Source organism: Lithobates pipiens, unplaced genomic scaffold (assembly GCF_037356315.1).
Source record: "Lithobates pipiens isolate NorthernLeopardFrog02 unplaced genomic scaffold, aLitPip1_a1.2 Scaffold_18, whole genome shotgun sequence".
NCBI classification, from domain to species: domain Eukaryota; kingdom Metazoa; phylum Chordata; class Amphibia; order Anura; family Ranidae; genus Lithobates; species Lithobates pipiens.
In genome coordinates this window covers 98934887-98951041 of record NW_027507758.1, presented here as the reverse complement: position 1 = coordinate 98951041, position 16155 = coordinate 98934887, and the positions used below count along the sequence as shown (strand labels likewise).

The following is a 16155-nucleotide window of genomic DNA, read 5'->3' as shown; positions in this document are numbered from 1 at the left end:
TGGCAGTTGTGGCAACGGAGGGGGAGAGGAGACAAATGAGCGGAAGTTCCACTTTCAGATGGAACTCCACTTTAAGTGCTCATCATACTTTTTTTTTTTTTTTTTTTTTTTTTAATCAAAGATGTTTATTAGAAAACACAACAAATAGAAAAAACGTTACAGCTCGCATTTAAGGCCTCATTCTCAGAAATGTCCTGTCCTCCAGCTCAGCAGGAGATCTCTTTGTTGATCTTTGCTGAGCCGGCGGATGACGGGGGGGGGGGGGGGCTTGTTGAGTGCCGCTGGTTTCTATGGAGAGATTGGATGAAAATGGACAGCATGTCAGTTTTCTTCTGATCTCACTCAATCTGATCCGCCAGTGATGGATCCGAACGTAGGGCCATCTGCCTGCTTTTAGTGGATCAGACCGGGTCGGATGTCAGCAGACATGTCACTACTGAGCTTCGTCACTCCATAGACTAGCATGGAGCTCTTGTTCAGCCAGGTAAAGAGCTTTACTGGTACCTCTGTGCAGGACACACCCCCCCCCCTCCCATAGCAACACCACTGCACACAAGGAGAGGAGGAGGGAGGGGAGCACTTCGGCGCTCCCCCTCTGCGGCCCTGGGGTGCGGTGAACCCTGTGCACATGCCCAGGATCAGCCCTGGATGTGTCACAGAAGATTGCAGGGAGAAAGGGGGGAGAGTTGAACTTCCGCTCGGTGCTGAGGCACCAGGAGTGGAACTGGGAGCTGGGTGCCTCTCAAAACTGGGTACCCGCTCCCCCCCCCAAAAAAATGACATGCCAAATGTGGCATGTCAGGGGGTCACCAGTACTTAAAGCAGAAGTTACATTCTTGGGTGGAACTCCGCTTTAAGGTATTACCTTTTCATCAGAAAGTTCCAGTTGATTACAGATCATTCTCCTCTACAGTGATTAGCTTGAAACAGAGGGAACAATGCAACATAGCTCCCAACTGTCCCTGATTTTGAAAGACTGTCCCTGATTTGGAACAATGTCCCTCTGTCTCTGTCCTCCTCATTTGTTCCTCATTTTTTGTGTGATATACAGAATATTATGAATATCAAAAAGTTAATTTATTTCAGTAATTCAATTCAAAAAGTGAAACTCACATATTATATGGATTCATTACACATAGGGGTTTATTTACTAAAGGCAAATCCACTTTGCTCTATAAGTGCACTTGGAAGTGCAGTCGCTGTAGATCCGAGGGGGACATGCAAGCAAAATAAAAAACAGCATTTTTGCTTGTGCATAATTGGATGGTAAAATCAGCAGAGCTTCCCCTCATTTCAGGTCTTCGTCTCAGATCTACAGTAACTGCACTTCCAAGTGCACTTGTAGTGCAAAGTGGATTTGCCTTTAGTAAATCAACCCCATAGAGTGATATATTTCAAGCATTTCTTTCTTTTATTTTTGATTATTATGGCTTACAACTAGTGAAAACCCAAAATTCAGTATCTCCGAAAGTTTGAATATTGTGAAAAAGTTCAATATTTTAGATTCATGGCATCACACTCTAATCAGCTAATTAACACAAAACACCTTTAAAGGGTTCCTGAGCCTTTTGGTCTCTCAGTCTGGTTCAGTAGGTTACACAATCACGGGGAAGACTGCAGACTTGACAGTTGTCCAGAAGACAGTCATTGACACCCTCCACAAAAAGATCACTGCTAAAGAAGCTGACTGTTCACAAAGCATATTAATGGAAAGTTCAGTGGAAGGAAAAACTGTGGTAGAAAAAGGTGCACAATCAACAGCCTTGATGCCTCGTACACATGATCGGATTTACTGCCAACAAATCCATTGAATTTGGTCCGAAGGGCGTTGGCTCATACTTGTCTTGCATACACACAGCCACACAAATGTTGGCCAACAATTACCAACGTAGTGACGTACTAGACGTACTATGAGCCGATAAAAATGAATTTCACTAGTCATGTGCCACCCTTTGGGCTCCTGATGCTAATCTTGTGTTAGTATAAGTTTGGTGGGTGTCGATTCGTGCTTTTCAGCCTCGTGCTTGTCAGTTTGTTTCTGATTTTCAGTGCGTGCATATTTGCCTTCACTAACCTACCCAGCACGCTATACTGGGCCCATACACACTTAGCCTAGGAACTTAATGTATTTTGTCAGCTACATTTTTGTGCTTTCCCTAAACACCCCTAAACATCAAATGCAGGCAGTGTGCAAGAGGCTATTTTTTGGGGGGCCAAACTCATTTGGAACCCCCCTCCCAAATGCTAAGTCAACCGATACCAATACTCTATCTGCTGACTTTGCCAGCCCCATACACACTATACCTCTTTTGTGGTCATATTTATTGTTGAATTCACCAAAGCATGTAGTGCAAGGGCCTGCCTGAATACTGTTGCAACTTTTCGTTTCCTATTATCTTGATAGGTAATTTATGAATGTAAAAATGTGCTTCACTTTGGACAGTGTGTATCCATATTTTTAGATTATGACACTTCTTACCTGTCCAGTGGGCTGCCAGTAGTATAAGTAAGGAGGGGCTGGCCAAAGTAACACACATTATTTATGCATTCAGCTCTCATAGAAGCGGAGAGGGTTACCTGTCCAAAACATCTATCCATCACCTCCCACCATAACATTTTTAGAATGGGCCACCAGAGGGGGTGAGAAATCTGATGAGTTGACCTTATACTTTTGTCTTTAAATACTCATTTCAATAAATGTTATACTTATGTTGGCCAAGAATGTTTGTGTCTAATCTGCTTGCAATGTTATGTGCAAAAGTACAAATTTTATTTTCTTGTTTGACGCCACAGTTTCCTTCAAACCCACAAGAATGGCAGACTGTGGCTTCCCAAATCATCCATCAATGGGATTTTCCCAACTGTGGTGGTGCTATTGATGGGAAGAATGTGCGGATTGTCCCACCACCCAATAGTGATGTTAGCGGTGTTGACAGCCAATTATTAATTTCCCTACCTTGACGTTGAGAAGAACGGCCGCAACTCGGACAGAGTGATAGCCCAGACAGAATTCTACCATCGGCTACAAAATGCCACCTTGCGTTTGCCACCTTCTGAGCAGATTGTAGAGGGCCTCAACTTCGTGTTTGTTGCGGATGAGGCCTTTGCTCTGGGAGACCATCTCATGAGGCTGTTTCCCATGAGGAACCTAACCCCAGAGCAGAGGATTTTCAACTATCGGCTGTCTTGTGCCCAAAGAATTGTCGTGAATGCATTTGGAATCATGTCGAGTCAGTTCAGGTTTTTTCTTCCCGCGATAAACCTGGCAGAATACAAACTTAATCATGTGATCTTATGCTGCTGCATTCTGCGTAATTATATAAGGAGAAATGCAGGCAGCTATCTTGCCTAAGTTTTGAGTAAGGTGGACATTGCTGTGTCCGGCCTAGCTGAATCAACAGTGCTGACGGCTCTGGAAAGTGGCCATGCTGGGTTGCCCTTCCAAACTGCTAGAGAAGTCTGCCAAAAGTATCTGGAGTACTTTGTGGGTAGAGGGGCAGCGGCTTTATAGCAAAATTTGGCTGATGTATAATAAAAATTAGTTTTTATATTAAACTCATATTTCATTTGAATTACTGTTTGTGTTTCTTATCTGTCTCCTAGGTTTACAAATGGCCTTTTAAATTTGGCCATTCTCTTCAATAGTGGTAACGTAACTTATTTGCTCCATGAGGTGACAATCTCTTCTTCAGCTAACTATTATGTTGTGCTGTGGGTCTGCAACACACACAGACTGTTATTGTTAATATATGTAATGCATTAATGATAAAAATATTCAGCCTTTTCAACTCTTTGAATTAATTGCTTGGAGTCCCCAAAATTGCCTGAGTTTGGCACATTTTACAGCACATTGTCACGGTAACTACACCAACTCAGGAACTTACAAAGTTCGACTTTGGTAAAGTGAAGGCCATATGAGACATTAGTATCACAAAACTGTGCTGATGTTGCCTTACTCAGATGCAGTGATCTCACCCCTCTAAAAGCCCAAATTTGAAGCCACGTACATGTAGAGGCATAGCTGTTAAATGTCCCTTATGATCCCCTGCCGAAAATGTGTGTAGGTACAAACAGGTTATTTCTTCAAGCCCCAAAACACACAGTGTGTCAACATGTGCTATCTCCCATCAGGGGATATCAATGTTTTGTGAGTGCAATCCCTTCCTTCAAACTAAAGTAGGTGCACCAACGCCTGCCTCTCTGAGTCATTCCCGCTGGGCCGGGGTACGAGACAGGGCTGCCCTGTCTCGTTCACATCACCTACAATTTCACATCACCTACAATTTTCTTTTTAATGCGGGCATCCATCTATGGTCCTTCCACACAGGAAGAAGATGTGGAGGAGCCCAGCTTGACCCAGGTATAGCATTGTTGAACATATTTGTTGACAAAAATTGAATGATGTTAACTAGACATTATTGATCCCAAATTTCTGCTTTAAAAAAGTGATATCAAAGGACAGTAGTGGGCTCAAATGATTGGGACAAGAATGGAAAATGCTGGGGTCAGAATGATAGTCTTTTCTATTTGTTAACAATCAATTTGCAACAGTCATGAGCTCAAATTTGTGTGTAATTGATGACCAAAAACCTAAAAACATGTCCCATTTTCATACACAGGAAAGTCTCAGCCAAGAGGAGGCCGTGCCCAGCAGCCAGACTGAATCCCAGGTTCCTTCCCTTGGCTCTCCAACTAAAAGGGACATGAAGACAAAAAACCTGGATGATACCATGGCTGAATTCCTCAGGCATACCACAAGTGCTATTAGCACAGCCCCTGATGCCCAGGAGGCTTTTGGCTGCATGACGGCAAACAAGCTGAGTTTATTTGCGTGGAAGAAAGCATTGACGGCAATGGCCCGGGTTTGGTCTGGTCTGGCAAAAAAATGCAGGCTGTTAGAAGACCTCAGCCTCGGGACATATATGTCTTATGCTGCTGCTCCCAATTGCTCAGAGTCCGGGACCGTATTGTGCTCCCTATTAAATGGACTCCTCAGGTTACCAGTTTTGGAATTCACATAATTGATGTCTGCCCTGGGGTACAAACGCTTCACCAATTACAACAGTTTCTCCATCGTTGCCTTCCTCTTGATTTTTCTATGACCTTGTGCTCCCTATTCAATAAAAAAATTTTTTGGACAAATACTTGGCTATGTGTTTTACTTAACCACTTGCCTACTGGGCACTTAAACACTCCTCCTGCCCAGACCAATTTTCAGCTTTCAGGGCTCTCACACTTTGAATGACAATTACTCAGTCATGCAACACTGTACCCAAATGAATTTTTTTGTTATTTTTTTCCCACAAATAGAGCTTTCTTTTGGTGGTATTTGATCACCTCTGGGGTTTTTATTTTTTGCGCTATAAATGAAAAAAGACCAAAAATTTTGAAAAAAACTCATATTTCTTTGTTTCTGTGAAAAAATTGTGCAAATTATTAATGTTTCTTCATAAATTTTGGACACCATTTATACTGCTACATATTGTTGGTAAAAATAACCCAAATTAGTGGATATTATTTGGTCTTTGTGAAAGTTAGAGAGTCTACAAGCTGTGGTGCGAATCATAAAAAATTTATCACATCTGATGTACTGGTGGCCTATCTCACTTCTTGCGACCCAAACAAGTCAGGAAAGTACAAATACCCCCCAAATGACCCCTTTTTGGAAAGTAGACATTCCAAGGTATTTAGTAAGAGGCATAGGGAGCTTTTTGATGTTGTCATTTTTTCCCACAATTCTTTGCAAAATTAAGATTTTTTATTTTTTTTATTTTTTTCCACAAAATCGTCATTGTAATAGGTTATTTCTCTCACATGGCATGTGTATACCACAAATGACACCCCCAAAAAATTCTGCTACTCCTCCTGAGTATTACAATACCACATGTGTGGGACTTTTTTACAGCCTGGCCACCTAATACACTTTTGAAGGCCCTGGAGCACCAGGACAATGACACGTGACACTGATGACAGATGGCACTGATACGTGGCACTGATGACACGTGGCACTGATGACAGATGGCACTAATATGTGGCACTGATGACAGATGGCACTTATACGTGGCACTAATATGTGGCACTGATGGCAGATGGCACTAATACATAGCACTGATGACAGATGGCACTAATACGTGGCACTAATACGTGGCACCGATGACAGATGGCACTAATACGTGGCACCGATGACGCGTGACACTGATGACAGATGGCACTGATAAGTGGCATTGATGACACGTGACACTGACAACAGATGGCACGTGACACTGACAGGTGGCACTGATGACAAATGGCACTGATACGTGGCACTGATGACAGATGGCACTGATATGTGGCACTGATGACAGATGGTATTATGTGGTACTGATCACACGTGGCACTGATGACAGATGGCACTTATACGTGGCAATGATGACAGATGGCACTGGGGACAAATGGCACTGACAACAGGTGGCACTGGGGACAGATAACACTAACAGGTGGCACTGGGGACAGATAGCACTAACAGGTGGCACTGGGGCGGATGGCACTGGGCGAGGATGGCACTGGGCGAGGATGGCACTGGGGCAGATGGAACTGGGGGAGGATGGCACTGGGGCGGATGGCACTGGGGGAGGATGGCACTGGGGCGGATGGCACTTTTTTTTACTTTTTTTTTTTACTTACAGCCGCTGCAGCCGCTGCAGCCGTTCATCCCTCCCTTCTCACACGCTGTCTGTGTGAGGAGGGAGAGCGGCGCTGAGAGATGATCTCATATGTTTACATATGAGATCATCTCTCATTGGACACGCCGATCGCACTGTGATTGGCCGTTTACAGCGATCTGTGACTGGCTGTGTCCGGGGGACACGGGCAGCACAGAACTTTCCCAATGCGCGCCCGCGGCTGCGCGCAGAGGGGAAGTAAATAGGAGGACGTCCAGGGATGGCCTCCCGGCAGTTAGCATCTGCTCTGTAGCCGTCTTTCGGCTATAGGGTGGGCGCGAAGCAGTTAAAAAAGGACAGTTTGTTTGTGAGTAGGCAGGTATATTTCAAAAATATAATTAACAAGGGACACCAACATAGTTGTATCTTTGAGCTTCAAAAATACAAGATAATAATGGTCTTGTGGTAACGTAACCCAAAAAAAATAGAAAACAAAAATTATTCTGGAGATCACTAGAAAAACCCAAAAAAAAGAATACTATTCTGGAGATCACTAGAAAAAAAAATGAAATACGTTTGGCATAACTCTGTCAATATCACCAGCAAAGCAGCTTTATTATTAAACCATTATAAAGAAGAAGAGAATGTTCTGCATTGAGAGATTTCATCACGTCACGAATGTGATAGCTCCATTACGAACGCTAGTTTTGCCAGACTGAACACTTCCGGCTTGACTTTGCTTCCAAGCATGCGTGTTTGTACATTTATAAACATGCTAGCCAACATTTGTTGGTGGAAAGTACGTCAACAATTGTCCGATGGAGTATACACACAGTCAGATTTACCGCCAACAGCCTGTCATCGAACATTTCCAGTCGGAAAGTCTGATCTTGTGTACGGGCATTGAAAGAATTGTGAAGCAAAGGCCATCCAAGAATTTGGGGGAGATTCACAAGGAGTGGACTATGGCTGGTGTTAGTACTTCAAGAGCCACCACACACAGACATATCCAGGACATGGGCTACAACTGTCTCACTCCCTGTGTCAAGCAGCTCCTGAACCAGAGACAATGTCAGAAGCGTTTTAACTGGGCTAAGGAGAAAAAAGACTTAACTGTTGCTCAGTGGTCCAAAGTCCTCTTTTTGGATGAAAGTAAATTTTTCATTTTGAAATCAAGGTCCCAGAGTCTGGAGGAAGAGCGGAGAGGCACAGAATCCAAGTTACATGAGGTCCAATGTGGAGTTTGCATAGCCAGTGATGATTTGGGGAGCCATGTCATCTGCTGGTGTTGGTCCACTGTGTTTTATCAAGTCCAAAGTCAGCGCAGCCCTCTAACAGGAAATTCTAGGGCACTTCATGCTTCCCTCTGCTCACCAGCTTTATAGAGCTGCTGATTTAATTTTCCAGCAGGACTTGGCAACTGCTCACACCGCCAAAAGTCCCAATACCTGGTTTAATGATCATGGTATCACTGTGCTTGATTGGCCACCAAACTCGCCTGACCTAAACCCCATAGAGAATACTTGGGGTATTGTCAAGAGGAGGGTGGGAGACACCAGAACCAGCAATGCAAATGAGCTAAAGGCCACTATCAAAGCACTTGGCTTTCATAACATCTCAGCAGTGCCACAGGCTGATCGCCTCCATGCCACACCTCATTGATGCAGTAATTCATGCAAAAGGAGCCCCGGCCAAGTATTAAGTGCATACTATACTGTAAATAGACATATATTTTTCAGTAAGCTAACATTTCTGTATCTAAAATCCTTTTTTTATTGGTCTTGTGTAATAATCCAATTTTACTGAGATGCTGAATTTTGGTTTTCACTAGCTGTAAGCCATAATCATCAAAATTGAAAGAAATGCTTGAAATATATCACTCTGTGTGTAATGAATCTATGGGGTTTATTTACTAAAACCGGAGAGTGCAAAATCTGGTGCAGCTGTGCATGGTAGTCAGCTTCTTACTCCAGCTTGTTCAATTAAGCTTTGACAAAAAAACCTGGAAGCTGATTGGTTTCTATGCAAAGATGCACCAGATTTTGAACTCTCCAGTTTTAGTAAATCAACCCCTATATAATATCCGAGTGTCACTTTTTGAATTGACCTACTGAACTAAATTAACTTTTTATGATATTCAAACTTTTTGAGATGCACCTGTATATGGTTGTATATAAAATGCACTATTTATCTTCCAAAAAGTGTTTTCCAGTGCTAAACCTTTCATCCAGTTTCTAAATTTCTGCATTTATAAAGGAATAGTAGTGGTAAAAAAAAAACACTTGCTGGTTTAACTAACATTTTTTTTGTATAATTCTCCTTTAAGGGGGAATGGCAGGGGGCATGTCCTGTGCTTACATACCATTGCTAAATGTTGGCAGTTATGATGAATGCAAGGGTCACAAGATGGTCTGTGGCTCTGTAAAGCCCCATACACACTATCAGATTTTCTGCTGTTTTTTTCCTTCAGATTTACCAAAACCATATAATATGAGATCAAAACTTAGGAGTTTCAATGTGTATGCAATCAGGCAGGCCCTTGTACTACATGGTTTTGGTAAACCTGAAGACAAAAATCAGCAGAAAATTGGATAGTGTGTATGGGGTTTAAGACTTTAACTTTTATGTAGAACACCGACCAGGGAACCAGCAGGGGAATGTGGGTGGACTGTTACACATCCACTATATGTTGCAAAAATCCACTCCTTCCCACAGGGCTGAGCAGAGGGGGAGGGTATGTGAGTGACTGGCTGTCAGGATTGTAGATGGTACACCATAAATATAACAAAAATAGGTCTACTGATCATGCGTGTGAGTAGGTACTGTGAGGTGATAATGGAGGACTGCCCTCTAACCTCTATCAAGATACCTAAAAAAGAAAAAAGGGTTCCCTAAAGGGAGGTAACCCCAGAAAAAGGGAGGCTCGCTGAGGGGCAGTACACCAAAAAATTCAATCTATACTATTAATTGAAATTTAATAAATATTAAATATAATATAATATGCCCAATACAAAAATCTATTATTCTAAAACACGCCCTAAGGCCGGGTCAAAGACCACTGTACAGATAACTAACATCAAAAACTGCTATCGATCGAAAACAAATAGTTCAATCAAAGCAGGCATAGGTGAAGAGGAAACACACAGACAGTGCTTACATAGAACATAGAACAAAAAACACACACATATACGTCTGGACGCCGACGAAATTGGTGTCGATCCAGGCTGATGCAAATAAATATGCATCAGCGCAAGCTAATTAGCAAAATAGGGTCTACACCAATTTCACTGAGGGGCTCAAGCCTAATGAAAAGGAAAAGCCATGGGGACAACAATAACTAAAAAAATGCCTCAGATATATGGTCACGTCGGGATCAAGTGGTTCCTTAATAGATTAAAGTCACATTGAATCATCTGCCATTAATTCTTCATATAGGGACAAACGTCCATCAAATGCAGTGGTTTCGAACAATGTAAACAATGCAAAAGTCCCTTGGAGACACATGTAATCAAAAAAGACTCAAATTGCGAAACAGCACAAGAATTTGATCAGAGTATCTTTTCTCAATAGATATCTGGCAGTACGGTAAAAGTAGACCCCTTACCGATCCTCCCGCAAGCACCTTCTCTTATGGTGAGCGATATACACATCACTGAGTTTATAGCTTTCAAAGTTGGTAATTGATGTTGTGTGTACTTGCTAAATGAGGACTCAGCTCAAGTTGTCCCATACTGCCGATGTACAGTCACCCATACCTGTTACAGCCATTTCCAAAGCCTTCAGGGGCTTCAAATGTGCACGCGCTAGTTCCGCTGTTGACCACGGCTACAGACAAGCTTCTTCCTGTGTCCTTAACGTAGGCTCATAGCCCAATCGGGGATGATCGCCGCTTCACGGCAGCGTGGTGTCCGAGCTGATGTGACGTCAACGCGTTTCACAACAAACAGTGTGTAGCTTCATCTGGACGTATGGAGCATGCGTGGGCGCTCCTTTTTAAACTTTATTCACCTCCCACACACGCCCTCTGAATAGATAATCTAAAGGAGCACTCCTCATCAGTGCGCTAATCAACATGCTTTTTATATAGATATCCTTGTGGATGGTGTATAGGTGTCACCTAGGTTTCTCACATACTCATGGTGGGGAGCTCCAGGGTTTATGGTTGATGTTGAGAAAACAAACTTTTTTGTATTTTCTAAATCTTAGTAACTTTTGTTCTGGGTCCGGAAGCCCTCATTTCTAGGTTTATATTTTACTGATAACTAGAACTTATCATTAGTCTCAAATAAAAAAAAAGTCTGCTGTTGGTTTTTTAAAGGCATACAGTTTGGATATATATATATATATATATATATATATATATATATATATATATATATATATATATATATATATATATGACTCTTTCCTTCAAGTTTCCCAGTAAACAATCTTTAGTTTCATACCTTTTTTTTCTTTGCTCTCTGGTCCATTTCACAGATGTCTAGTCCAAGAAAACGTCTTCACATAACCTTTCACCTTTCACATAACATCAAATATGCTTGCAACCTTGGCACATTGACTGTATGACTTTTGTTTCCTGTTGGAAGAAATCATATTAGCAGTTTATCATTTCTATTTTTATAGCAGCTCCCAGTCAAAACAATAAACTTTTCCAATCAGTTATAATAGTTAATGTATACCTTGTCAGTAATTTATTTTTCTGTTCTGATGGCCCTTGCACTTGACACTGTTTACCTAGGCGGAAATTCTTTTCTAAGTGGTTTCTCTGACAAACGACATCTATAGTTATATATCTACTCCCTTTAGTTTACCCAAGAAGGGGTCACTCATTTCTGCTCTCCGTCTTTCTATGCATTGTTATACCAGTCAATGCTAGCAAGAGGCTCAGATTCATTCATCCATGTGTGTTGGACTGTCAGCATTGCCCCACATCCACCAAACCAGATTTAAAAGAAAAAAGGGGTGTAGTCCATAACACCATCAGTAATTGGCCACCATCCCAATATTACAAAGAGAAAAAATGTTGGTCAGGGTGGACTTTAAATGAGACCAATTACTATATAGAATAAACACATAGAATGTACAACACAGTATAACTTGTGTAGGTTTAATACATAATATCAATAATATCAGTAAAATGTTCCAACAAAATGCACTTTAAGTGATCTAATATACAGTTAGGTCCATATACAGTATCTCACAAAAGTGATTACACCGCTCACATTTTTGTAAATATTTTATTATACCTTTTCATGTGACAACACTGAAGAAATGACACTTTGCTACAATGTAAATAACTGAGTGTACAGCTTGTATAACAGTGTAAATTTGCTGTCCCCTCAAAATAACTCAACACACAGCCATTAATTCTAAACTGCTGATGACAAAAGTGAGTACACCCCTAAGTGAAAATGTCCAAATTGGGCCCAAAGTGGCAATATTTTGTGTGGTCACCATTATTTTCCAGCACTGCCTCAATACTCTTAGGCATGGAGTTCACCAGAGCTTCACAGGTTGCCGCTGGAGTCCTCTTCCACTCCTCCATGAGGACATGAGGTCTCTAGTGGATGTTAGAGACCTTATGCTCCTCCACCTTCCATTTTATGATGCCCCACAGATGCTCAATAGGTCTGGAGACATGCTTGGCCAGTCCATCACCTTTACCCTCAGCTTCTTTAGCAAGGCAGTGCTCCTCTTGGAGGTGTATTTCGGGTCATTATCATGTTGGAATACTGCCCTGCGGCCCAGTTTCCAAAGGGGGGGGATCATTCTCTGCTTCAGTATGTCACAGTACATGTTGGCATTCATGGTTCCCTCAATGAACTGTTGCTCTCCATTTTCGGCAGCACTCATGCAGCCCCAGACCATGACACTCCCACCACCATGCTTGACTGTAGGCAAGACACACTTGTCTTTGTACTCCTCACCTGGTTGCCGTCACACACGCTTGACACCATCGGAACCAAATAAGTTTATCTTGGTCTCATCAGACTGCAGGACATGGTTCCAGTAATCCATGTCATCAGTCTGCATATCTTCAGCAAACTGCAGGCTTTCTTTTGCATCATCTTTAGAAGAGGCTTCCTTCTGGAACAACAGCCAAGCAGACCATGCACCGTGTGGCGTATGGTCTGAGCACTGACAGGCTGACCCCCCACCTCTTCAACCTCTGCATCAATGCTGGCAGCACTCATATGTCTATTTTCCAAAGACAACCTCTGAATATTACACTGAACATGTGCATTCAACTTCTTTGGTTGACCATGAGTAGACCTGTTCTGAGTAGAACCTGTCCTGTTAAGCCGTGCTGCAGCTCAGTTTCAGGGTCTTGGCAATCTTATTATAGCATAGGCCATCATGTAGAGCAACAATTCCTTTTTTTCAGATCCTCAGAGAGTTCTTTGGCACGAGGGGCCATGTTGCAGAGAGTGAGAGCATTGACACAGAATTTAACACACCTGCTCCCCATTCATACCCGAGACCTTGTAACACTAACGATTTACATGAGATCAGAGAGGGAAAATGGCTAATTGGGCCCAATTTGGACATTTTCACTTAGGGGTGTACTATCTGTTGTTGCCAGTGGTTTAGACATAAATGGCTGTGTGTTTGAGTTATTTTGAGGGGACAACAAATTTACACTGTTATACAAGCTGTACACTCACTACTTTACATTGTAGCAAACTGTAATTTCTTCAGTGTCGTCACATGAAAAGATATAATAAAATGTTTACAAAGATATGAGGGGTGTACTCACTTTTGTGATATACTGTATATTTGGAGACAGGCACAATTTACATACTTTTGGCTCTGTATGCCACCAGAATAAAATTTAAATGAAACAATCCAAATTAATTTGAAGTTTAGACTTTTAGCTTTAATTCAAGGGGTTGAACATAAATATCAAGTACCATTTTTATACACAGTCTCTCCATTTTCAGGGGCTCAAATGTAATTGGACAAATGAATATAATCATAAATAAAATGTTAATTTTTAATATTTTGTTGAGAATCCTTTACTAGCAATAACTGCCTGAAGTCTGGAACCCATTGACATTACTAAAGACTGTGTTTCCTCCTTTCTGATGCTTTGCCAGGCTCTAACTCCAGCTGTCTTCTGTTGATCTTTGTTTGCGTGTCTTCCTGCCTTTAGTTTTGCCTTCAGCTAGTGAAATGTATGCTCAAATGTGTTAAGATCAGGTGATTGACTCGGCCATTGCAGAATATTCCACTTCTTTTCCTTCAAAGCTCCTGGGTTGCTTTTGCAGTGTGTTTTGGATCATTGTCCATCCATACTGTGAAGTGCTGTCCAATCAACTTTGCTGCATTTGGCTAAATCTGGGCTGACTGTATATCTCTAAACACTGCAGATTTCATCCGGCTGCTTCTGTCTTCTGTCATATCATCAATAAACACCAATGACCCAGTGCTACTGGAAGCCATTCATTCCATCAGACTGCCTCCACCACGTTTTACAGATGACGTTGTGTGCTTTGGATCATGAGCTGTTTCAAGCCTTCTCCACACTTTTTTCTTCCTATGTGTCAGAAACCATGAATCAGACTGAGACAGAAGTACAGTTAAATCTCACTTGTTTAATAATAATAAAAAAAGGTAAACAGAGTAAAGGTAGTCAAAACATAGCCAGAGTTCAGGAACCGGAATGGATAGTCAGACAAGCCAAAACATCAGAGAGCCAGAGATGAGCGTAGTAGAACAGCAAGCAGGAGCTGGAGCCAGAAGGAATGTCAGCCAAGCACGTCTTTAACAGGAACACAGGAGACCATCTCTAGAGATGTGACCAAGGTGAAGGCAGAGATCATCTGGGCTGGAATGGCTTAAGTAGGCAGGACTGACGAGCAAGATATCATCAACAGGTGAGTCACTGTGGAGAGATAGGAGCTGGCAATTATGCAACAGCTGAGTGGCCAGCTCAGAGAAGGAAGGACTGAGCCCAGCCCTGACAGTAGCCCCTCTTCCAGGCTTGAGGGGAAAACGTCTATGGAAATAATGGGGAGAGGACAGGGGCATCTATGTCCGATGATGAGACCCAAGAGCGTTCCTCTGGACCGTACCCTTTGCAATGTACCAGGTACTGTATGCGCCCAAGGAACCTACGGGAGTCAACAATGGACTGTACTTCATACTCCTCATGGTTCTCAACCTATACAGGGTGAAAACGAGTCACCGAGGTGCTAAAGCGGTTGCAGAGCAAAGGTTTTAATAAGAAGACATGAAATACATTTGAGAGATGCATATTAGAAGCAAGGTCTAATGCGTAAGCCACTGGGTTAATCCTGCGAAGAATATAGAAAGGCCCAATAAACCAAGGTACAAACTTCAAAGGGGGGACACGAAGTCAGAGGTTTGCAAGATGACAGCCAGACCCTGTCCCCAACCTGGTAGGAAGGAGCAGGCAGGCATCATGCGATCAGCATGGAGTCTGTACCTATCATTAGCATGCCACAAAGCCTCCTGGACTTGTGCCCAAGTGGAACGAAGACCAAGGACATGCTCCTCTAACGCAGGATTAGTCTGCAGAACAAGTGAGTCAGGCAACATGGAAGGTTGGAAACCACAGTTTGCCATAAACGGGGACAATCGGGAAGCGTAATTCAAGGCACTATTGTGAGCAAACTCCGCCCACGGTAAGAGGTCTGACCAGATGTTATGATGATCAGAAATATAGCAATGTAGGAATTGCTCCAAGGACTGATTGGCTCATTCTGTGGCTCCATTAGACTGCGGGTGATACGCAAAGGAGAAAGCAAGCTGAATTCCCAACTGTGCACAAAAGGCTCGCCAGAACCGGGACACAAACTGACTACCCCTCTCCGAGACAAACACCTTGGGTAGCCCATGTAAGCGAAAGATCACACAAGCAAAAATGGAAGCCAGTTCCTTAGAAGTGGGCAACTTCTTAAGTGGCCAATGGCTCCTGCTGCTATCAATCTATCCAATGAGTATCCAAGATATTGACTGGAGCTGCTGTGCTCGTCCCCGTCGCTGGAACGAACGGGTTCAGGTAAGTAAAAGAGGGTCTCTGTACCATTGTGTATGGACATGTCATCCACCAATGTTAACTTGTGGGCAGTTGGGGGTTATTGAGCCTTATATATGAATATACTGTAAATAAAATATGAATGCAGCCATCTTGAAGAATTATCTCCAAGTGTGGGACAGTTATCCAAATGGCATTACAACTACTGATTTTCTGATGTTTATTCTGTGTTTGTTTTTATATCTTTCCATAATGTGATAAATTGAAAACTCAAGAAATTAAGCCTTGTACAGTGATCCTGTGTCTCTTTTGACCGGTGTTAGAATGCAGATCACAATGTTCATTTATCCCTTGTTTACACAGGTGGTAGAAATAACAGGTGGTCGAGCCATATTTGTACTACTCCCAATAACCCCCAACTGCCCACTAGCAAGTTACCATTGGTGGCTGACATGTCCGTACAGATTGATGAATTTTTTTCTGAATTTTGCATTTGGCAGGTAGTACCAC

At 42.4% G+C, this 16155-nt stretch overlaps 1 protein-coding gene across 1 annotated transcript in view; it reads right to left on the bottom strand.

Annotated features, from left to right (window-relative positions):
- The window catches only part of PPP3R1 (protein phosphatase 3 regulatory subunit B, alpha), a 162436-nt gene that overhangs the window by 108879 nt on the left and 37402 nt on the right, over positions 1–16155 (bottom strand). The window contains exon 2 of the mRNA XM_077485942.1: positions 11087–11220. Coding sequence (XP_077342068.1) covers positions 11087–11113 — 27 coding nt within the window. The 5' untranslated portion in view covers positions 11114–11220. The remainder of the gene's footprint in view (positions 1–11086; positions 11221–16155) is intronic.